Source organism: Mus caroli, unplaced genomic scaffold, assembly GCF_978045245.1.
Source record: "Mus caroli unplaced genomic scaffold, Mus_caroli_1 scaffold_17, whole genome shotgun sequence".
Classification (NCBI taxonomy): Eukaryota; Metazoa; Chordata; class Mammalia; order Rodentia; family Muridae; genus Mus; species Mus caroli.
In genome coordinates, this window is record NW_028227272.1 from 54,336,492 (window position 1) to 54,359,177 (window position 22,686).

Consider the following 22,686-nt stretch of genomic DNA (forward strand, 5'->3'; position numbering starts at 1 on the left):
AAAGCACATGAGTGGGCTTCAGGGTAGACTCTCCAGTGGAGACCCCACTCAGTCCACAACCCCAGTGGTATCTGATTAAAGATGTGACAGCAGACCCATGTATCTAAACCATTATAACAGAAACAGAGAACAAACATGTTTTAATGGACTGTTTCTTGTTTTAACAAGAATGAAGAATTTTAGATATACAGAGGAAACTAAGTATGAAAAAATGCTCAGATAAGGTGCAGCACATGGGCATGGTGGTGGATGCCTTTAGCACCAACACTCAGGGCAGAGGCAGGTGGTCCTCTGAGTTCAGGAGTATCCTGGATTATAGAGTGAGTTCCAGGGCAGCCAGGTATACACAGACAGACAGACAGACAAACAGACAAACAAACAAACTGGTACATTAGAGGTGTGGACTCAGTAAAACAAATGTGTGGTCCAGTTCAAGCAAAACAGGGATGAATTCTAGAGGAAGAATCAAATGAAGAGGACTCACAGGGAGCCATGGGAGTACATGTCTAGCACAGACAGTCTAGAAAAGAGAGGAGATCCAAGTCCTTAATGTCCATGTGGAGCCTTTCTGGGAGGCATCTGTGGCAGGAAGTTAAAACAGGTCTGAGAGGTGAGACTAGGTCTCAAGGCTCCAAGGGTCCTCTGTACACAGCAGTATCATGGAGATACCAACTGGGACTGTAATACTGCTTTTGTGTGCATGGTAATGTTCCATCTCCTTATGCTGTGTGTGGTATTAGAAGACTGAGTCCACAAGAACAAGGCTGAATTTTTAATGGGGACATGATATAAAATCCTAGTCAATGTAACTGTTTACATTGTATACATTTTCTTATATTTATTTTATCTGTATGAGTGCTTGCCTGCATGTCTGTATGGGCACCACATGCATGCCTGCTGCCCATGGAGTTCTGAGGGAGTTGCATTCTCTGGAGCTAGCGTTATAGATGGTGTGAACTACCATGTGAGTTCTGGGAATTGAACCAGGTCCTCTGCAAGAACAAGTGTTCTGAACCACTGAGGCTTCTCTCCAGCCCCTTAAATACATTCTATTTTTCTCACTAAAATAGAAAAGCAACTGAGAAAACAAACCCCTCTGGTTTATGGTCAGGAAAACATGGTCTTTTCATGGGCAAAGAAAGTAAAAGCTTTCTTGATTCCAGTGACAGCTGACGTTAGGGTCAAGAAAATGGTGTGGAGTGGCTGTGGTCGACTTCAGAGCCAAGAGCTGTGATGCTCACAGTGACCATTACCTGTTGGGTTTTCTCAGGAACCGGAGCTGTGTCCTGCTGCGTCATTTCCGTGTCCCCTCCTTCCTCACCACCTGATTGCTCTGAAAGGGGATACAAAGTTCAAAATTAGAGTGTCTCTCTCATTCGATGCAACCTTGGTAGGACTGGCTTGGAGGTTTAATCTCTTTGCTTCAAAATTGAAGCATTCAGATGCCTGTCTTGTTTAGAATCTGAAAAACTAAAGATCACCTAACATTAGGAAATATTTAATTATGTGTTACAGTTTGGGTCTGAAATGTCCCCTATGGTGTGATTAGGAAATAGTCCAACAAGGAGGCAGGGTAGGAGTAGGGTGTGCACACATTTAATCCCAGCATTTAGGAGGCAGAGGAAGAAGGACCTCTATGAGTTCGAGGCTAGCTTGGTCTACACTGCACGGTGAGCTCTAGGACAGCCAGGACTACAAAGAGAGACCTTGTTTCTGGTGGTGGTGATGATGGTGAGACGTGATGCAACATCTAGAAATTGGGACTTACTGTAGTGGCTATTCCTGGTTGTCAACTTGACTATATTTGGAATGAACTACAATCCAGAATTAGAAGGCTCACCAGTGACCCTTATCTGGAGGCTTGGAGATCCTTATCTGGATCTTGGTATGGAGATCTTGAGCCATAGTGGCTATGGATTCCAGAAGATTAAATCTCTGAGTTTAAGGAGATTTAGTCTGGGCTACACCTTTCATCTGGGATTAAAGGTGTGGTGGAACACACCTTTAATCTGGGCTACACCTTCTGCTGGAGACAATATAAGGACATTGGAAGAAGGGAGTCTAGCTCTTGCTCCTTCGCCTGCTTGCCGTGTGAGACTGAGTAACTGCTAGATCCTTGGACTTCCATTCACAGCTGCGACTGAACCATTGTTGGGAATTGGGCTGCCGACTGTAAGTCATCAATAAATTCTTTTACTATATAGAGACTACCCATAAGTTCTGTGACTCTAGAGAACCCTGACTAATACACTTACTTTTTGAAAGGAAGCTCTGGGGTGTGTGCTTGATCAAGTACAACCATCCCCTACCCACTGAAGGATAGGCTTTGAAGGAATGAAAGCTTTTATACAATAACCACTTTACTTAAGCTAAATGAAATGCTATGGGAAAATGTCCCCATCCCTATCAGCAAAGGCCCAGATTCTAACCTAAGTAGGCGGGAAAGATGCCTTAAATTCTTTTCCGCCTACCACAAGGGTATTTTCAGAGATGATCAGGGAAGGAGCTGGGAGTTTCCCCCAGTGGTGGGTTCTTCATCTACTTCTGCAGCACCAATAGAGACACTGTGGGGGCCTTAACTTCTAAATTCCCATGGTGTAAAAGAATTGTTTTTCCCACCCCACTGGGCCGATACTGGAGGAAGACTAGTGGGCAGTCAGCAGTTTCCTATTTATACTTCTTAAAGTTAGGATACCAATTAGAGCTAGCACTTTCCACACAACTGAGTAGTAACAGGGTCATATTTATCTGTACTAATAATTCAGTGCAGCAACCTCTGAAGAGCATGTGTAGATACACAATAACATAAAGAGAAAACAAAGTGAGATCATCCATTCCCTATAGAAAACACGTGGGAAAAACCAGTAAGCAGAAAGGAGAAAAATAAAACAGCAGATGTACACTCTCACATATCAATCATCATATTACAAATGAAAGGTGTTAGGCCTGAAGAGGTGACTCAGCTATTAACAGCACCTGCTCTTCTTTCAGAGGACCTGAGTTCGGTTCTCAGCACCCACATTCAGTGGCTCACTACCATCTGTAACTCTTGCTCCAGGAGACCCGATGCCCTCTTCTGTCCTATGAGGGCACTGGCACCCATGTGCACATACACACATAAACACGCAGAAAGAAAAAAACAATCTTTAAAAAAGTGATTGGTATAAACATAATAATAGAATGACCTAAAGAATATGACATAACTATATGTTGTTCGTAAGAAACTTAAACTAAATATAACAGTACTGGCAAGTTCAAAGGGCTAGAAGACAGACATGCAAATATTGGTAATAAAGAAAGCTAGAATAGTCCCACAAGTTATCAGAGAGTTGTTTTAGTTAGGTTTCAATTATAATAAAATGCTGAACAAAACCAGCTCAGGGAAGAAAGTTTTGTTTTTGTTTTATTTCCCCCAGCTTACAACTCCTAATATACAACTGAAGGGATCCAGAAACCTGGAAGCAAAACGGAAGAAGCAGCCACGAGGGATCGGTGCTTACTGGCTTGCTCTCATAATCTGCTCCGCCTGCTCTCTCACACACACCTCCGAGGATCATCTGCCCAGGGGTGGCAATGTCCACAGTGGGCTGGGTCCTCCCATGTCGGCATTAATCCAGAACAAGCCCCACAGGGCTGGCCTAGAGGCCATCGGATGGAGGCAGTTTTGAAACTGAGCTTCCCTCGACTCAGGTAGCTTTAGCTTTTCTCAAACTGACAAACATACAAAACCAAACAACAACAACAACAACCAACAACCAAAAACAAACCAGCACAGCTTTACCAGAGCTCTCTCTCCCTCTCTCTCCCCCTCTCTCTCCCCCTCTCTGATCCTCTCCCTTTCAAACTCAGAGGATGACTGTTGGTTTGACAAAGTACAATCTGGCAAGAAAAGGTAGTAAGATGCATACACAATGGAAAAGGACTCAAGTGACACCAGTTTGCAGACCACCTGATTGCTCACAAAAATACATACATACATACATACATACATATCCAGGAGCTAAAGCTCATCTTTCACGCACAAATTCTCACATTGGGTTGTATCACTGGGGCCTCATTTTCTTATCTTCCATCCTGCCTTTAATTGAGATCCTTCAGTGAGGCCTTGGCTGACTCTACAGCCCTTCCTTTCTCTTCTCTGCTAGCAATGTCTAAACTCCACCACACAGTTACCTGGCAACAGCCAGGTAGGCCTGACCCACTATAAAAGAGGCTGCTTGCCCCCTCCTCCCTCTCTTGCCTCTTGCTCTCTTGCTCCCTCTTTCTCCCCATTCCCTTCCCTCTCTCCGTGGTCATGGCCGGCCTCTACTTCTCTACTCAATCTCTGTCTTTCTCTGCCTCTGCTACATTCTTAACTCCCCTCCCCATGCCCTGAATAAACTCTGTTCTATACTATACCATTGTGTGGCTGGTTCCTCAGGGGGAAGGGATGCCTTGGCATGGGCCCGCTATCTCTTTATCTTTTTATAAACACATCAGTCTCGGCATATCTTCCCACCTGGGCTCTGGCCTTTAGCATGTATGATTACCACATGATTGTATTCTGCTTCATGGCTTGTGATGGTATTAAATACACATTAGGCTTTCTCTCTACCTGAACCATACGCTGTCTGTGAATATGCTCAAGTGCCCAACCTATTAAAAAAAATCTTATTTACATTTTAAAAGATTTATTTTATGTATACGAGGTTTGCCTTTCTGTCTGTTTATCTGTGCATATCTGGTGTGGAAGGAGGTCAGAGAAAGGGCAGATGTCCTGTAAGTGGAGTTATGGATGGTATGAGCCACTATGTGGTTGCTGGGAACTGAACTCACATCATCTGAAAGAGCAGCCAATGCTCTTAACAGCTGAGCCATTTCTCCGGCCCGTAGTCCTGACGAAAATGTTAAATTTCTAATACAAATATTTTCATATGTGATTGTTAGCTTTAGCAGAGACTTCGAAATAAAAAGAATGACCTACAAATAAACGGGGGTGGGGGGGAGTTATGAACTCTATATTTCTCCATTCCTTTGAATTTGCTAGCTGCAGAATATAGTCTGTTTGGTTAATCTAGTTGAAAAATAGGTAATATATTTAAAAGTCTGTATGCCCATGGGAAATATTAAAAATATCTTGTTAATCAAATACTCTGAATCTGAGTTACTTCTTGTTCCAAAAATTATTTCATCTTTTGAAACCTTTAACACAAAATGAGGTCATCTCGTCGCCGTGGCGTGAACACATTAGCCGTTTCCTTAGTCTGACATTTTTTGGTTCCAAAGAGGAAACTGCTCTTCTGAAGTAAGGATGGTAGCTCTGTGATTTCCATTAGGGGAACAGTGAAAGAGAAGGATAGCCGTCCAAGCTAGCCAGTCTTCAGGGCTGCTGGGATATGAGGTGACGCCAGGCCTGTCCCATTCAGTCCCAGTGGGTCACTCAGCCTGTGGAGCAGAGGCACCAGGACAGGGCTGCATTTTTCCAGCTCCCCAGGGACTAGTTAAAAACCACATAGCCAGATGGGATTGGTTGGATTTTTCCAAAAGAGGAGGCAAGGACAACGTCCTTTTTCGACCCATGGCAACAGTATCAATTACAAACAGAAGGTTGCTCAGCTTTCTCTCAGTGTTTGCCTTTATCTCTATATAAGTCCAATCTCCCAGCATCCAGGCCTTAAGAGGGATGCTGACAGTGCCCTAAATTGTGAAAGAAGGCTAATTAAATCACCCTTTCCAATTGTGATGGCTGTTCTTGGTTGTCAACTTGACCACCTCTGGAATTAACTAAAACCCAAGCAACCTGGCACAGCTGTGAGGAATTTTTCTTAATTAAATCAGTTGAAGTTGGAAGACCCATTTTTAATCTGGATCTTCTGAGGTGGGAGGATCTGCCTTTAATCTGGGCCATACCTTCTGGTGACAGACTATATACAGAACATGGAAGAAGGAAGCTTTTGCAATGTGCCTGCTTGCTCTCACTGGCAGAGTGAGATCCTACTTTGGGATTCTGGCATATACTCGAGACGAGATGAGACATCTAGGCTTGTGGACTGAGCTCTGGACTCTTGGGTTTTTCTGTCTGTAGGCAGCCATTGTTGAACTAGTTGGACCACATCCTGTAAGGCACTCTAATACATTCCATATATATTTATTATAACTTATTTTCTGTGTTGTCTTGTACAGGAACCTGCAAACTGTAGGAAAAGGAACATCCAGTGAGTAGGGGCTGGGCTGGAAAGCATCTGTGCTAGTTCGGGTTTCTATCACTATGGTAAAAATACAATGATCAAAAGCAACTTGGAGAGGAAAGGGTTCATTTCAGCTTATAGTTGAAGCTCATCATGGAAGGAATTTGGGACAGGAACCGAGAGAGGCAGGAACTAAGGGAGAGGCCATGGAGGGACATTCTTACTGGCTTGCTCCCATGGCTTGCCCACAAGTCAAGACCATCTGCCCAGGATGACCCACAATGAGATGGGCCTTCCCACATCAACCATTAATTAAGAAAATGTCCCACAGATTTCCCCAAAGGCCAATCTGATGGAGGTATTTGGTCAACCGATGTCCCCTCTTCCCAGACGACCTAAGCTTTTGCCAAGTTGATAGAAAAACTATCCGCATGACAATCATGGCCACTGTGGGTGTTGCTCAAATCTGCAATTGTGTATAAGAAGTCTTAGGCAGAGTAGAACAAATCCAAGTAGTTGTGTCCCAATAAACTTTACAGTAATTCAGTTTTGTTCAACATTACTATGCAACCCAGGCTGGCCTCTGAGTCACTAGGCATCCAGGCTGGCTTCAAACTCACAATCTCCCTACCTTAGCGTCTCTCTTGCTTATTTATTTACTTTTATTCATGTATTTATTTATGAATATTTATGTATTTATTTATGATTTTTGGCCTGCAAGCATGAATGTGTGTCATATGCACACCTGGTGCCACTGAGGTCAAAAGTGGTCTCCTGGAACTGGAGTTATAGATGGTTTTGACCCTCCATATGGGTGCTAGAAACAGAACCCAGAACCTCTACAAGAGCAACAATTGCTCTTAACTGCTGAACTACATCGAGAGGGCTCTGCTTTAGTCTCCTGGGTGCAGGTCAACTTGTGTGTGTGTGTATGTGTGTTTTAGAACGTTTCTGTTTATGAACACATATCTATCAATCACTCTCATGCATGCGGACATCAGCCCGATTTTAATAGCAATTCTAAGAATTTGTAAATTACACACAACTTGGCAATACTGGCGCACGGCAGTTCAGGAACCCTTCGTGGCTTCCTGCTGAACTGCTCCCTTACAAATATGCTCTGACACTTTTCACATGGGGAGTTGTAACGATTCTTTTATATTTCTCGAAGTGTTTGGCTGTTCTCTGGGAAAGCTACATCATATAAGTTGAAAAGTCATGCTGCGTATAGAGCCCTAAACGGTCTAAAGAGTTTTGCTAAAATTACTCATCCCTTGGAGCCGGATTGTTTTACTTGGCCAGGAGAAACAGGGCTCAGAACTCTCTTCAAGAGCCATGTTCCCAGCTCATTAAGAGACTCCCACCAGCATCACTGAGCAAGCACACATTCCCACATCCCAAGAATGAACTCTGTGAAGGCCTCAGGGCACTTCAGCCATGCAGGACACGGTGAGGGGAAGAGGGGGACGAGGGAGTCGGAAGTCATGCTAAGGAAGTAGAGAGGCCTGCAATAAGGGAGGTGCCTTGTTTTCATTGCCTCTGTACATCCATAGAGCAGTTCATATAGATGCACTGTGACTAAACAGGAGGCTCGGCAGCCACTTGGGCCCCTCAACAAAAAAACATGTTATCCACAAATGCATCTCACTCCAATTATTCCAGAAACAGTCTTTTAACAGTACTAGCTCTTATTTTCTACCAGCATCTTACTACTGCCCTAGACCTTCTGGAAGCAGAATTAAGATTGTTAGGCAGCAGCTACATGACAACTTTCAATGGAAAAGAGAAACAGAGAGAAAGACATTGGAGAAATGGAGACCCTGGGAAGGAGGTGGAGGAAGAGAGCCGCCAGCTCAAGCCCAGGTCTACCATGCTAGTACAGAGTATCTGGCTGCTGTGACAGGAAAGGCTGTTCAAGGCAGCAGGCTGGTCTCCAGTCTGTGTATGTGTCAGTATATAGGGCCCCCAAAGACTTCTGAAGAGTTGCAGTGATTTATCAGTCTTTATGCTGGGCTAGCCTATGCTACTCTGTGCCCTACCCCACAAGACCTTACATCGTCTTTTATCTGGATAATCTTTTATATACAGCAAAGAACTGGGCAAGATCTAGTACTCTCTATCTCGTAAGCTCCTTAAGGTCACTTGTTTAAAAGATCTGATAGAAGAAACCCTTTTAGACAAAGGCCTATGTGCTGGTACTCAGTAACACAAGGTATTTTGGTGCTCTGAAGTAAAAGGGGAGCAGGGGCCGTTTTTCCCCCCCGTTTATTTTGTCATTTCAAATGGCAATAGCTACAGTTTCATCTACAGTCCAGTAATGGTGCTATTTTTAGTCTGGGATGTCCCCAGCAACAGACTTAGAGTTTTTGTTTACAAAACATGCCCTGTGTTCCCACAGGAAACTTTAAAGCCAGAAATTTGGAGCAGGGTAGCAAAACATGAAATGAAATGGCTTTCCAGGTCCTGGGACTGACAGGCATAGAGTATTGTTACCAGTAAGAGCATCTCAGAGGAAAGCTGGCTGAAGGAGAGTCTGAGTGCTAACTGCTCGTGCTTCTCCTGCCACTTGTAAGGCAGCTGAGTTAAACCTTGGGTATTGTCTAGAAAGGCTAACTCTAGCTCAGTAGTACACTATTTATTTCTCTAAAAAAAAAAAATTAAATGTGAACTCTGGCATAGTAGCACATGCCTTTGATCCTAGCACTTGCGAGGCAGAAGCAGATGGATCTCTGTGAGTTTGAGGCCAGCCTGGTTGGTTTTCAGTGTTCCAGGACAGCTGGGGCAACATAGAGGGACCCTGCCTCAAAATAAGTAAATGGATAGATAGGTAGATAGATAGATAGATAGATAGATAGATAGATAGATACTTATTTTCTATGTATGTGTTTGCTTATACCACATGTATGCAGATGCTTATAGAGCCCAGAAGAACGAGTTGGCACCCCTGGAACTAGATGTACTGTTGGGTGTTTGTAAGCCAACACTTGAAGTGGGTGCTGGGAAATGAACTTGGTTGGGTCCTCTGCAAGAGCAGCAAGGGCTCTAAGCCACCAAGCCATCTCTCTAGCTCCTTCAGTGTGTTTCTTTATGTGAAATGCACACAGAAAAAGCTCCTGTGAACCACCAGCTTAAGTCAAGAACATAGGATCTTCACCTGACTTGTGAACTCCTGTGTTCCCATCTAGCCTCAGCGGCAGGGAGAAGGGCCTTCAGTGCCCAAACCCCAGGGGCCTCAGGGCTTCTGCTACCTTGGTGATAAACATTAGGAGTGGGTCATACAGGAATCAGGGGATGGCTTTGTCTGGAGAACCATGATCTGTTTCCTTTCTGTCCTGTAATAAAGCATCCCCCCTACCCCCACCCCTACATACCTTCTTTTTAGCTTAAAGGGAAAAATGATGGCTTAAGTGACATGGATTCAACTTTGGTGCTGCATGTTCGTGCTTCTTTCTTTAAATCCTGAAAATAACTGTACATTTGGTTGTACTGAGGCAAGGCTGACGACAGTGCCAGGATTTAGACAGAGGCAGTATGAATCCAAAGCCCTACCCATTATGTGAAATTGCTTCATTAAGCTGGAAAGTAAATTAAGCTCCTTTCCACTGGTATGAGTGTCTGTGGGGGTTGAACACAGTGTAGTATGACCATGTACATTTTTTTTTTTAACAATTACACATATTCGAGGGAGAAGGTACAGGTAGCTCCTCTCTTCCTCAAAGCCCCAAACCAACGATCTCTGCCAGCACCTTTCTCCGTATGCTGTGTTCTATGTGTAGGAAACACATTAGCACTGCATTATGTCATCATCTGTCTAGTTTAGTGTCTGTGTCCCATAGGAGCTCATTTCCACGTTAATATGGACTGCTACTCTACAGGTGAAGGCATGCTGATGAGAACGTGTGTGTGTGTGTGTGTGTGTGTGTGTGTGTGTGTGTATGTACACACATGAGTACATGCATGTCTGAGATTCATCTGCAGTGTTGTTTATATGTCCTTTTGCGACAGGGTCTCCTGTTGAACCTGAGGTCACGTCTCAGCCACCTCCCTGCCCCTAGCTCTGACATCACAGACAGAGGCCGTCATTCCCATTATGTCACCACATCCAGCTTTTTACTCCAGGGTCTGGGACGGACCTCAGGCTCTCAGACTTTGCACCGGATGCACTTGACTGACGGAGTCATCTCCCTGGCCTCGGCAGGACACCTTCTAATGGCTCCCAGGACAGTGCTCTGGGGCTGTTTTAAGAGGTGTCAGCACAGACGAGTGATGGAGAACACTAGGAAGCCTAAGGTTTTAGTTCCAACTTTTATGATTTTGGGCAAATCACTTACTTTCTGCTGCAGTTTTCTCATTTGTAGACCGATGAAGTCATACTGCTCTGAATTATGATTCTCTTTTGGTTTAGGGCAAGTTCTCTTGGAATGGTCTACACCCTGGACATGTCAAAATTTCCAGAGTGTGATAGAACATAGCACTGAAGGGAGGGGAGTGTTTTAAAATATACAGGTGACCATGGCTCTTTATGCGGGTGTGTGAGTTAGGTCATTTTCTTCTAGAAAGAACTTTCCTAAGAAACACACCTAAGTCTGTAGTCAGCCCTGCAACCCACTTGTTACAACACGTTATCTCAGGGAAGAAATAGACTCCTGTGAAAGGGATGTTTCTGTTAGGATCGCCCCATGGCCCTCAGAGACTCCAGCTGTGTGCTGAATTACTTACTGCATACCCTTGCTGTAAGTATTGCAATTCCATAAATACTCATACTTCCCCCAAAGCCCTTTCTTAGGACTCAAGACAAGGTACTTTACTGCTTTGTCCTTAAAGTTTCTGCTAAACTGGCTTAAGGATGTCAGGCCAGCCACTGTCAAGTCCATCACAAGACCTTGCAAACAACAACAACAACAACAACAACAATAACAAGACACAGGAACATTTTGAAGAAAAAAACATTGTTTACTCCTTCTTATAAGAACATGTTTTAATTACAGAAAATAAAGAAAACTTAAAAGGAACACAAATTTGTTACTACTATAAGAAGATGGTTTTACTATAAAGCAAAATTATAATTTAATGTATTGGTTTTCATATTTTGCCTTGTTCTGAGCGTGTATTTATATATACACACTCAATTTTATATACCTAGAATTATTTACTGATACAAATACTTTAATACTTTTAAGGCATTTTTTTATTAAATATTTTCTTCATTTACATTTCAAATGCTATCCCCAAAGCCCCCTATACCCTCCCCTCCCTGCTCCCCAACCCACCCACTCCCGGTTCCTGGGCCTGGCATTCCCCTGTCCTGGGGCATATGATCTTCGCAATACCAAGGGTCTCTCCTCCCATTGATGGCCAACTAGGCCATCCTCTGTTACATATGCAACTAGAGACACAGCTCTGGGTGGGGGTTACTGGTTAGTTCATATTGTTGTCCCTCCTATAGGGTTGCAGACCCCTTTAGCTCCTTGGGTACTTTCTCTAGCTTCTCCATTGGGAGCCCTGTGTTCTATCCAATAGCTGACTGTGAGCATCCACTTCTGTATTTGCTAGGCCCTGGCATAGCCTCACAAGAGACAGCTATATCAGGTTCCTGTCAGCAAAATCTTTCTGGCATATGCAATAGTGTCTGGGTTTGGTGGTTGTATATTATACCCTTTAATATTATATATAAACATTTTCCTATGCCACTAGATGGTTTTTTTGTTTTCTTTTGTAGAAAGGACTCTCACACTGTCAGGATAGCCTCTGATTTATTCCCCTTCTGCTTCGGTCTCCCACACCCTGGGACTGTGTGATGCGATCAGCCTGTGCTCAGGTCTATGCTACTTCGTATTATGCTACTTGGTGTCTTTTAAAAAAGCTGCATGCTGCCCCGAGATACTGTTTTACAAGCGATGTTTAACAACGTGTTGAGTGAAAAACAGGAGCAGGGGACAGATAGTTGGAGACCTCCAGACTGACTCCTGGGCTTCAGGCTCATCTCATTGCCCCACTGCTGTAATGGTCAACTCAAGTTGCCTACTCAGTTGACTATCTGATACTGGTTCTGGACTTGTCTCTACAGCATCCAGGGTTTTGCACCTTGCCTGGGCAGCTGACCTGGACTCTGAAGTTCAACACAACTCCAAGCACATGGCTTGACCCAACAACTGCAGACTGGTAAAGGTTTATTATGTAACACCATAGATTTCCTCTTGCCTTCAGACACTCCCTGAACTCTGCTGTGGCCTATTGTACCCATTCTGCAACACACAGACAAATGCATGGACACACACACACACACACACGACCTAAGAATTAAATATTAGTACTTATGATCAGAATAAAGAACCTGTATTTCCCAAAGGCCAACTATTGAGGAAAATCAGGACTACTAATCAAATTGTCAAAAGACACAAACATGTCTTTTTCTGCTCATGATACTGTGCCACTACATTTAATTCCTTATATATTTTATGTATGCTCATAAAAATCTTTTAGAAGAGAAACTACGCTGAACAAGACATGAATTTTTTTAAACAAGGCCCTTTGGTTTGTTGATTTATTTACTGTACACGAGTACACCGTAGCTGTCTTCAGATACACCAGAAGAGGGCATTAGATATCATTTCAGATGGTTGTGAGCCACCATGTGTTTGCTGGGAATTGAACTCAGGAACTCTGGAAGAGTAGTCAGTGCTCTTAACTGCTAAGCCATCTCTTCAGCACCTAACTAAGGCCTTAATTTCCATTTTGTAAAATATTTGGGTCAATGTTAACACTGCAAAAAATTACCTGTGGTAGGCTAACTCAGCAAACAATGGGTGTTACCGTCTTTATACTACAATCGGTAAAATAACACAGCATTTGAATTTGGTTGTGTGTGAGGCTCAGCCTTTACTTGTTTTACTAGTCATGTACATTTTTACATGAGTAGAATTTTTAAACCATTGTTCATTTCTTTGTCAAGGAGATTTCAATGTTTTCAGTATCCATTTGTTTAAGTCTTTTGATGTTAGAGTTAAATTTTAAATTGATTTCATTTTTGTTTTGAAATTATTTTGATGTATATAGAAACAAACTATATTAAGATCAAATAATTATGTACTTTTATTGACATTATACTTAGAAAATTCCTTCTGATGGATAAATGCAGAGGTGTCTAACCCGAGGCCTGGGCTGTTAGCAGTCAAGGACAGCTGTGAGTGGGCCTAAAACAAAGTCACAAACTTAAAGTGTTATCAGGTTTTTTCCTCAATTTTCTTTTCTAACTTGAATACACGAGGCATGTTCTACCAATGACCTACATCCCTAGACCCATTTTTATTTTTAATCTTGAGACATGGTTTCACTAAATGTCCAGGCTGCCTTTGAATTCATTCCATGATTCAGAAGGCCTTAAATCCGCTTGTCTTGGTCTTCTGAGCACCTTGAATTCTATGCTTAGGCTGCCAGATCTAGCTTTGCCTGAGGGGTTTTATGTTGACTCTAGATACACACACACACAGACACATCAATCATTTACTGATGGTGAATCACAAAAATGTTTAAAGCAATTCTTTGGTATACATATATTTATTAAAGACAAATTTGCATACTAGTTAGACAGATGTGCTTTTTTTTTTTCATTAAGAACTAAATTCTGGGACTAGAGAGATGGCTTCAAGGTTAAGACCACTTTTTGCTCTTATAGAGGACCTGGGTTCAATTCCCAGTACCCCCTTGGTGGCTCATGACCATTGGTAACTCCAGTTTCAGGAGATCCAGTGCCCTTTTCTGATTTCTGCCAGCATGAGGCACACACAGGGTGCACACATATATATGCAGACAGGCCAAATACTCATTTTGGTAAAATATACACATATTTGTTCTCTGACTATTTGATACTGCAGAACACACGTTTTTCAACATTTTCCCAGAGTTAATACTTTAATTACAGTGGCCGAGAACTCCACTTCACATCAACACAGAGTTTAAAATTGCAGAAGTTTGTTTAGAAAGTGCTAAAATTCTGTCCTAATCCCAATTCAAAATTCCCTTAGCAATTTTAGAGGAAAGTGAAGTTAGCAATCCAAGCAAGAAGGTTAAAAAAATATCAAACATTATAGACTAATTTGGTACAAAGATACATTAACCTGATACTTATATGCAGAGGAAGATGATAGGAAACCCTCAAACCTTTGGTTTCCGTCTGTGTACTGTACTTCTTTCATGACAGAAAAGTCTGTATTATAGTAGGAACACACAATAGTGTCAAAAGTGAGCAGAGGTGTTTCAGGCAGCATTTGTTATGGCATGAAGGCCTGAGTAGTACAAAGTGCTCAGATTAAAAGGTTGCATTTAAGTTGTGAGATATGGCATGGATATATGCTACCATATACCTCAGATTCACTGGGGGTGGGGGATCCCTCAAATTTATTAACATGTTCTATTCTGAGTTAGGTTTTGGTCACTGCACATTCAGAAGCCTTGTGCTACTGACAACTCTTGAGTTCCATGGGTGTAGTTATGTGCGCCCCTATAATGAATGGGTCACAACCCACAATTTAAGAAGCTATGAATTAGAATACTCAACACACTACAGCTGCCCTCCCTGCTGGACTGTGAGCTAAGCGGGGCATCCTTTTATCCTTGCATGTTATACACATAACAGTATAGAATCTGGCAGATTTTCCATTGACATTTGCTGAAACCCTGCATGAAGGGACCACATAACATGAACCAGTGGTTCAAGTTTGTGTGGTATATGGAAGAAGCCGTTATGTCCACACGGGCTCTTCAGTCACCATCAGAACAGACTATGAAGAAGACCTCACAGCCTGCAGAGTACAAGGAAGCAGCTTGTAGAATTAATCATTATTTCCTAAATGTAAGGAGGATTCAAGTCCAGGAACTCCACAATCTCAAGACTAATACTGAAGACTTCAAAACAGAGCTGCCCACTGTGATCTATAAAACAGGACACACTTTATAGGAACCAAGAAACAGCTGTTTCCCAGTTTCTGTTTTAAAAGGGGAAACAGGTAACAGGGCTCAAGGGTATATCCTAAGCATACAGGGGAAATTTATTTGCTTAGGGAAATGTGACATGGAGCTGGCAAAGGGCGTGGTTTATACGACAACGTCGTGGTTTGTGAAATGAAGAGGATAAGAAGGGCATGTGGAGTCACTTCAGCACCGTGATTAAAGAGAAAGGAAACACCATTAAACGCAGGAGGAGGAAAAAGAGACACGAGGGAGGTTGAAACTAAAGAGAGCTGTATGTACTCCAGGGAAGACACTCACTGGAAGACCCACGTATCACTCACAGTCATAATGACTTCCACTAAACAAAGTTTACATGAAGACGGCACTGATTTAGACAGAAGAACAGAAACTGAAACCCTGGTCACCAGTAGCAGCATGAATAAAAAGTTTCTCTGTGCACCATGGGAGGGGTTTTTATAGAAGCGTATCTGGAAAATATATTAAGAGTCCAGGGGAGAATTTTACACTGCTCGGATATACTTAGAAGCAGGTAACAGACAAAGAAGCATGTTTTAAAATTTCATTGACATTTTCATGCTTAAACTTTACTAGCATCGATATTTTTAGTATAACCAAGCATTTGTTGAAGTGAAAGGAGCACACATTTTGTATTATGCACCATATTCTCTCAAGTAGCAGTTGGCATTTCCTAAAAGCATACAATTATTATTATTTGGGGAAAATGACCTAATTCTTTCTTTAAGAGAACAAAGCTAATGTTGTTTTCCTTCAATTCTGTTTTCCTTCTCTCTTTCCTATGGCTTATGATGAAAGTATTCATTGTGGCCATATGAATATGAACTCATTCACCCCTTAAATATTTAATAGGCACCTGTTACATACCTGGTGCTCTGCTGTGCCTTAAGGTAGCCAGAAGAAACAAGACACCGCTCTTACTCTGAGACACTGACAATGTAGAGGAAAAGGTGGGGAGGTGCAGGCGATTGAGACGTGGCGTGGGACTACAGTGGTGGACAAAAGACGAGGCTGGCTGTCAGGAGCATGTAGTTGTGTTGATTAAAGGATGTACTGAGATTTATCTAAGCTGGAAGACCTGTATGCATACTGCTGGTAAAAATTCAGGTTTACATACAAAAGGAAAGGCAACTCACTTTACTAGCATCGATAATTAAAAAATTAAGACATACAGTGTAGGAGATGCTCATGAACAGAGATCTGATGCCAAAGGGCATCTTCATACAACGAAAGACCACAGCAATGGCAAGACTACCTGGACCTGAAAGCATTGTCAAGAAAAAGCACAGAGTATACTCATGTTCTTGACTTGAAAATGATTTTGGGCCCCTTAAAAAAGCGGAAGGGCAGCAGTTCCCAGTGAGAGGCCATGGCTGCTGCTGACACCCACAGCTCTGACGACTCAAAGGCCACTCTTCTCACTCTCTGCCCAGGTTTCTTAATTTTCCCCCAGACAGAGCCACAGTTCACAGTAATGGCACCGACACAATGGAATCCTTAGAAACCATCTCTCACTGAAGAATCAAAGCTCTTATACCTCAATGAACAGCGACTTCCTCTGACTGGTGAGCAGCTTTTGGCTGGGTGTCCAAAGGTGAGTTTGGTTTCTAGATCACTCTTTTAGTATACAAGAGAATTCATGTTGTCACATTTTAAAGAACATGAAATAGTACACCATCTCCTTGAAGTCAGGTGGCAACTGTTGCTGAGAATGAAAGCAGGTGAGACCTCCCCACCCCCCAGATGAAGTCACTAGTTACAGAAGCAGTTCCAAGACTTTTAGATGTGTACAATGTCTCTTTCCACTGATTGCAGCATAGGCACAGATAAAGCTTCCCAGAAACGGTTTACCTTATTTTGTAAGTTATTTTAACTTGGTAATTAGAACGTGGTGGAAAGGTTATGACAACTTGGACATCACATGCTCCACACGGTGACTGCTTTACCACAGGCCGGCATGTCCTCACACTGCTTTCTGAGTTGTACATCAAGCCCCAGGGCTAGAGTTTATTTATGTTGGCTGCTTTACACCTTCTCACCCACCGCTCCAGTTTCCCTCACCTTCATGCCAAAAAGCAGACAGAGAGTTTTTCCTTCTCATAATTCACTATGTTGAACATATATCCAAGTCAGGATGCTCCTCTCAGCCACAGGAAGAGGCTGGGGCCACCTGACTCACTGGCAGGACAAACCTAGCAACAGAAAAGGCAATCTGGCTAAAAAGGAGAGATGAGTGGAAACTTTGAAGGCAGCACACATCTAAGGAGCTATGTCATTTGAAATTAATTCTGAAGTCAGCGATTAGAGTCAGGTTACAGTGCAACCATAATTCTGCTGCTAATTGCTCGAACCATTACAACACTTATTTCATTGAGAGACACTCAGCCGTGACTTCGAAGGGTGGGCTGGGGGCAGAAGGAAGGAAGGAAGGAAGGAAGGAAGGAAGGAAGGAAGGAAGGAAGGAAGGAGACAGCCAGACAAATGGCAACTCTCTCCTTTTACAAACAGACCTGCCTAATAGGCTGCTAACTGAAATGATTATGTCTTGCCTAAGTGAGAGATCCTATGTGTCGCTTTCTCCTTTTCCCAGCAAAACAAGGCACCTCAGGCCACAGCTCTTTAGTAAGCTACAAAGGATCACTGAAGAGATTCTTCGGATGTGTGCTATTGTGGGAAGCACCGAGGTGAGAAGACAACAAAAGCATCCACTCGGGAAAGAGGAAGAAGCCAGGGAATACATGGCTTGAGCAATGCAGTGTCAGCAGTTCAAGGTTCAGAACAACACTAAGAAGCAATGGTGACTGCCAGAGGGAGCAGTGGAAATACTGCCAAGTGCTACGAGCAGGGGCGGCTGTGACATCGTGAAGCTAGTTCCTGACAGTTCGAGACTCACACACATCTAACCACTATAAAACATAGCATCAGGACTAAAAGGCATACCAGGAGAAACCACCAGCTTCTGACTGCTCCGTGGTTTGTCTACAACCTCAGAGGTGTCATCATCTCCTTCCTGCACAGGTCTTAGGAAGCCCCTTTGTCACCTGGAGCTGAATACCCATTCCCTACTACTGCTACCAGCACTTGCAAAACAGCATTGAGTGCTGGGTTCTGTGGGAAGAGAGCCTTTCTATGACTGGTTGGTTGCAGGTTTTACATCACATGAGGTGCTGAGGTCAATCAAGGTCGGCAGTTGTGACCTCCAGGTCACTGCAAAGGTCTCAGCATCCTTTCTCTTCCCATTTGCATTTCTGTTCTCCAGTTTATACACCGGAAGAAAAGGGGTCTAGTGATGCCCGAAGCTGAACTGTACAGCTTAATGGCCAGAAACCAGACTTGTCACATGCAATCAAATCAACGTAGTGTTGGTGACAGAGTTAAGACAGTTGAAAAATCAGTTGCTGTTCCAAGTTCTAATTTTCAAGTTATTGTTGGGGCTGAGACTTCTCTCACCTTGCAGCTTTTATTTTGGAAGAACTCCAAAGCACACTTTTAGTCATATTTGAGTAATTGAAACATGAAAAAAAGAGCAATGTTTCAGCCACATTAAACTCTAACCAGATGCTCTTAAAGTTTCTGCGTGTACACATCACTCTTTACCCTGGCACAAAGCAGAGGAAATGTGTCCACCAGACTGGAAATACAGTACCCTTAAGAGCCACCATAGCCTACTGACACATTGCATCTCCAAAGAGGAAGAAAAGGAGGATCCTATTGGCCTCTCCAATTCTCCTCTCTCCTCAGAACGTGGGGATTCCAAGCACAATCAAGTTAACATTTACTGAATGCCTTCTGAGAGCCAGGAACAGTGCTGAAGAACAGCGGGAAGTTGGCAAGGATTTAATCAACGTACAAACTGAAAATGACATCTGTCTAGGATTTTCATAAGAAAGGCTGACACCAGGTTTCCACTTGAGTGGCCAAAGTTAGTGGCAGTTCTTTTCCTTCTATTAACAGGAAGCAAAGGGAGAACGGGTTTGGGTGTTTAAAATAAAAGCAATGTGCCTGTGAAGTAAGCACTCTCACCAATGGAGCCGCATCCCAAGCGCACCTGTACTCTCAGCACCAGGCAGGCGGAGGAAGAGGCAGGAGAGCTCAGAGTTCAGGCCACGTGTGCTCCTTAATGAACCTGAGGCCAGTCTGGGATACTTGGGACAGGTATATTTCTTTATTCTGGTTTCTTCTTTGAGCATGCACAAGTACTAACCAACAACAAACCCTCCATTAGGGCACACACACACACAAACACACACACACACCCCAAGCACACCCCCACACCTATCCCCTTTGAAAATTTTTCAGAATTCCAAAATGTCACACAACCGTCGAAATATCTGCAGCTGGCAAACCAAGCCTCCGTTAGGGCATGAGGCAAATTATAGTCAGCTGGTGCGAAGCAGCGCCATATCCCCATACCGGGGATTAAAACAAAAACATATTTTTGTAATATTTCTGTTTCTTAAAGAAACCAAAATCCCAGAATTCTCTCTTAGTTCACTGGCACCATAGAGCCTACTTTTTAGGGTTTCTGGCATATACTGAAGACTAGCTGAGACATGCAGCCTGTGGACTCAATAACTACTGGATTCTTGAACAGTCTGTTGGTAGACAGCCATTGTTAGGCTAGTAAGTCATTCAAGTAAATCCCGTGTGTGTGTGTGTGTGTGTGTGTGTGTGTATTCTATAAGTTCTGTTCCTCTAGAGAAACTTGAACAGTACAGATTTTGGTACCAGAAGAGGTTCTAGAACAACAAAAGTATATGGAAGATTTTAAAAAGTATCTGGAATAGTATTTTCAATTTGCTAACATCTACACATACTGACCCCTCACCTAGAATCCCAGAGAGTACTAAAAGCCATGGTGTGAACTATTTTATAAACTTAAGAAGTTCAGTGGTAGGTATGGGGCATACAGAGATATTCCTTCTAAGGTGAACCTGGTGCTGCCAACCACTAAGAAAGTAGCACAGTTTTGTGGGCCTGCTTGGATTCTGGAAACATAACCATTCCTTACTTGGGGGTGTTGCTCCATCTCATAAACCAAATGACTTGGAAAGCTGCTAACTCTGAGTGGGGCCTGGAACAGGAGAAGAGTCTTCAACAGGTTCAGACTGCTTTATCACTTAGACCATATGATCCAGCATACTTGTCAGTGGCAGTCAGGGATGCTGTTTGGAGTCTTTGGTAGGCCTCTATAGGTGAATCACAGAAGAGGCCTTTGGGATTTTGCAGCAAGCCTCAATCATCTTCTGAAGACAACTATTCTCTCTTTGCATGAAGAAGTTGCCTAGATGCCTATGGTTCCCTTAATTTCTTCCTTCCTTCCTTCCTTCCTTCCTTCCTTCCTTCCTTCCTTCCTTCCTTCCTTCCTTCTTTCCTTTCTTCTCTTTCTTTCTTTCTTTCTTTCTTTCTTTCTTTCTTTCTTTCTTTCTTTCTTTCTTTCTTTCTTTCTTTCTTTCCTTCCTTCCTTCCTTCCTTCCTTCCTTCCTTCCTTCCTTCCTTCCTTCCTTTCTCTTTTTATATTACATATTTTCTTTATTTACATTTCAAATGCTATCCTGAAAGTTCCCTATACCCCCCCTGCCCCCGCCCGCCCTGCTCCCATACCCACTCACTCCCACTTCTTGGCCCTGGTGTTCCCCTGTACTGGGGCATATAAAGTTCGCAAGACCTAGGGGCCTCTCTTCCCAATGATGGCCGACTAGGCCATCTTCTGCTACATATGCAGCTAGTGACAAGAGCTCTGGGGGTACTGGTTAGTTCATATTGTTGTTCCACCTATAGGGTTGCAGACCCCTTCAGCTCCTTGGGTACTTTCTCTAGCTCCTCCATTGGGGGCCCTGTGTTCCATCCACTAGATGACTGTGAGCATCCTCTTCTGTATTTGCCAATGCCTATGGTTTCTACTCTCCTTTCTATGCCATCTGCTGCCGAGCATGCGTGTATAGTCTCATCCTATGATCTATAGAATCATCCTATGATCCGTTGACTGAGGAGAAGACTAAGGCCTGGCTTACTGACTGTTCTGCAGAAGTGGACAGCTGCAGCATTACAACCACTTTTTGGAACAACCCTGAAAGACACCAGCAAAGGGAAATCTTAGTGGTGGAATTCTGGGCAGTACAGGTGGTTGTAAGTTTTGCTTGGAACGAGAAGTGGCCAGATGTGTGATTGTTCAACAATTCATAGACTATGGCCAACGGATTGGCTGGATGGTCAGGGGCTTGGAAAGAGCATGATTGGAAAATTGATGAGAAAGACGTCAACAGAAGAAATATGTAGATAGATCTCGCCAAATAGGTGAAGGATGTGAAGATAATTGTGTCTTATGTAGTCATCAAAAGGTGACTTCAGCTAAGGAGGAGTTCAGTAATCAAGTAGAGAGCATGGCCTACTCTGCAGAAAACAGTCTCTTTGCCCAGCCATGAATGGCCATGGTGGCAGAGATGCATGAGACTGATGAAATGGACTTCCACTCATCAGGGCTGACTTGGTTACAGCTACTGCTGAATGCCAGATCTGCCAATACCAGAGACCAACACTGAGCCCCAGATATGGTACTATCCCCTGGGGTGATCAGCCAGTGGCCTGATGTCAGGATGACTTACACTGAACCACTTCCTTCATGGAGAGGATACCACTCTTTTTTTTTTTTTTTGCATGTTTCATACAGTTTTTTTAAAAAATATTTTTAATTATATCTTTTCCTCAATTACATTTCCAATGCTATCCCAAAAGTCCCCCATACCCTCCCCCCTACTTCCCTACCCACCCATTCCCATTTTTTTGGCCCTGGCGTTCCCCTGTACTGGGGCATATAAAGTTTGCAGGTCCAATGGGCCTCTCTTTCCAGTGATGGCCGATTAGGCCATCTTTTGATACATATGCAGCTAGAGTCAAGAGCTGCGGGGTACTGGTTAGTTCATAATGTTGTTCCACCCATAGGTTTGCGGATTCCTTCAGCTCCTTGGGTACTTTCTCCAGCTCCTCCATTGGGGGCCCTGTGATCCATTCACTAGCTGACTGTGAGCATCCACTTCTGTGTTTGCCAGGCCCCGGCATATTCTCACAAGAGACAGCTATATCAGGGTCCTTTCAGCAAAATCTTGCTAGTGAATGCAATGGATACCACTCTTTTTATTGGAGAACTTATTTTGGTCATGGATTTGCTTTTTCTGCACGTAATGCTTCTGCCCAAACCACCAAACCCACCAGAATGCCTTCCCCACCATCATGGTATTTAACACAGCATTGCTTCTGGTCCAGGAACTCACTTCACAGAGAAGTACAACAATGGGCCCACAATCATGGAATCTACTGGTTTTACCATGTTCTTCACCATCCTGAAGCATCTGGCCTGATAGAAAGATGGCATGGCCTTTTGAAGACACAGTTACAGTGACACTTTGGTAGCAGTAGCATGGAGGGCTGGGGCAGGGTCCTCCTAAAGGTAGAAAATGTTTTGAGTCCTTATGGTTATTCCCATACCCAGGAACCATGGGTCCAGGAATCAAAGGGTGGAAAAAAGAAACAGTTT

The 22,686-nt window shown here is 43.3% G+C and overlaps 1 protein-coding gene across 3 annotated transcripts in view; it reads right to left on the reverse strand.

Moving 5' to 3' along the window:
- Cmss1 (cms1 ribosomal small subunit homolog) overlaps positions 1-22,686 on the reverse strand; it is a 298,119-nt gene that overhangs the window by 24,423 nt on the left and 251,010 nt on the right. For all 3 annotated transcript variants that reach the window (XM_021185162.3, XM_029470283.2, XM_029470282.2), the window contains exon 2: positions 1,254-1,333. In XM_021185162.3, the coding sequence (XP_021040821.1) occupies positions 1,254-1,333 (80 nt within the window). The remainder of the gene's footprint in view (positions 1-1,253; positions 1,334-22,686) is intronic.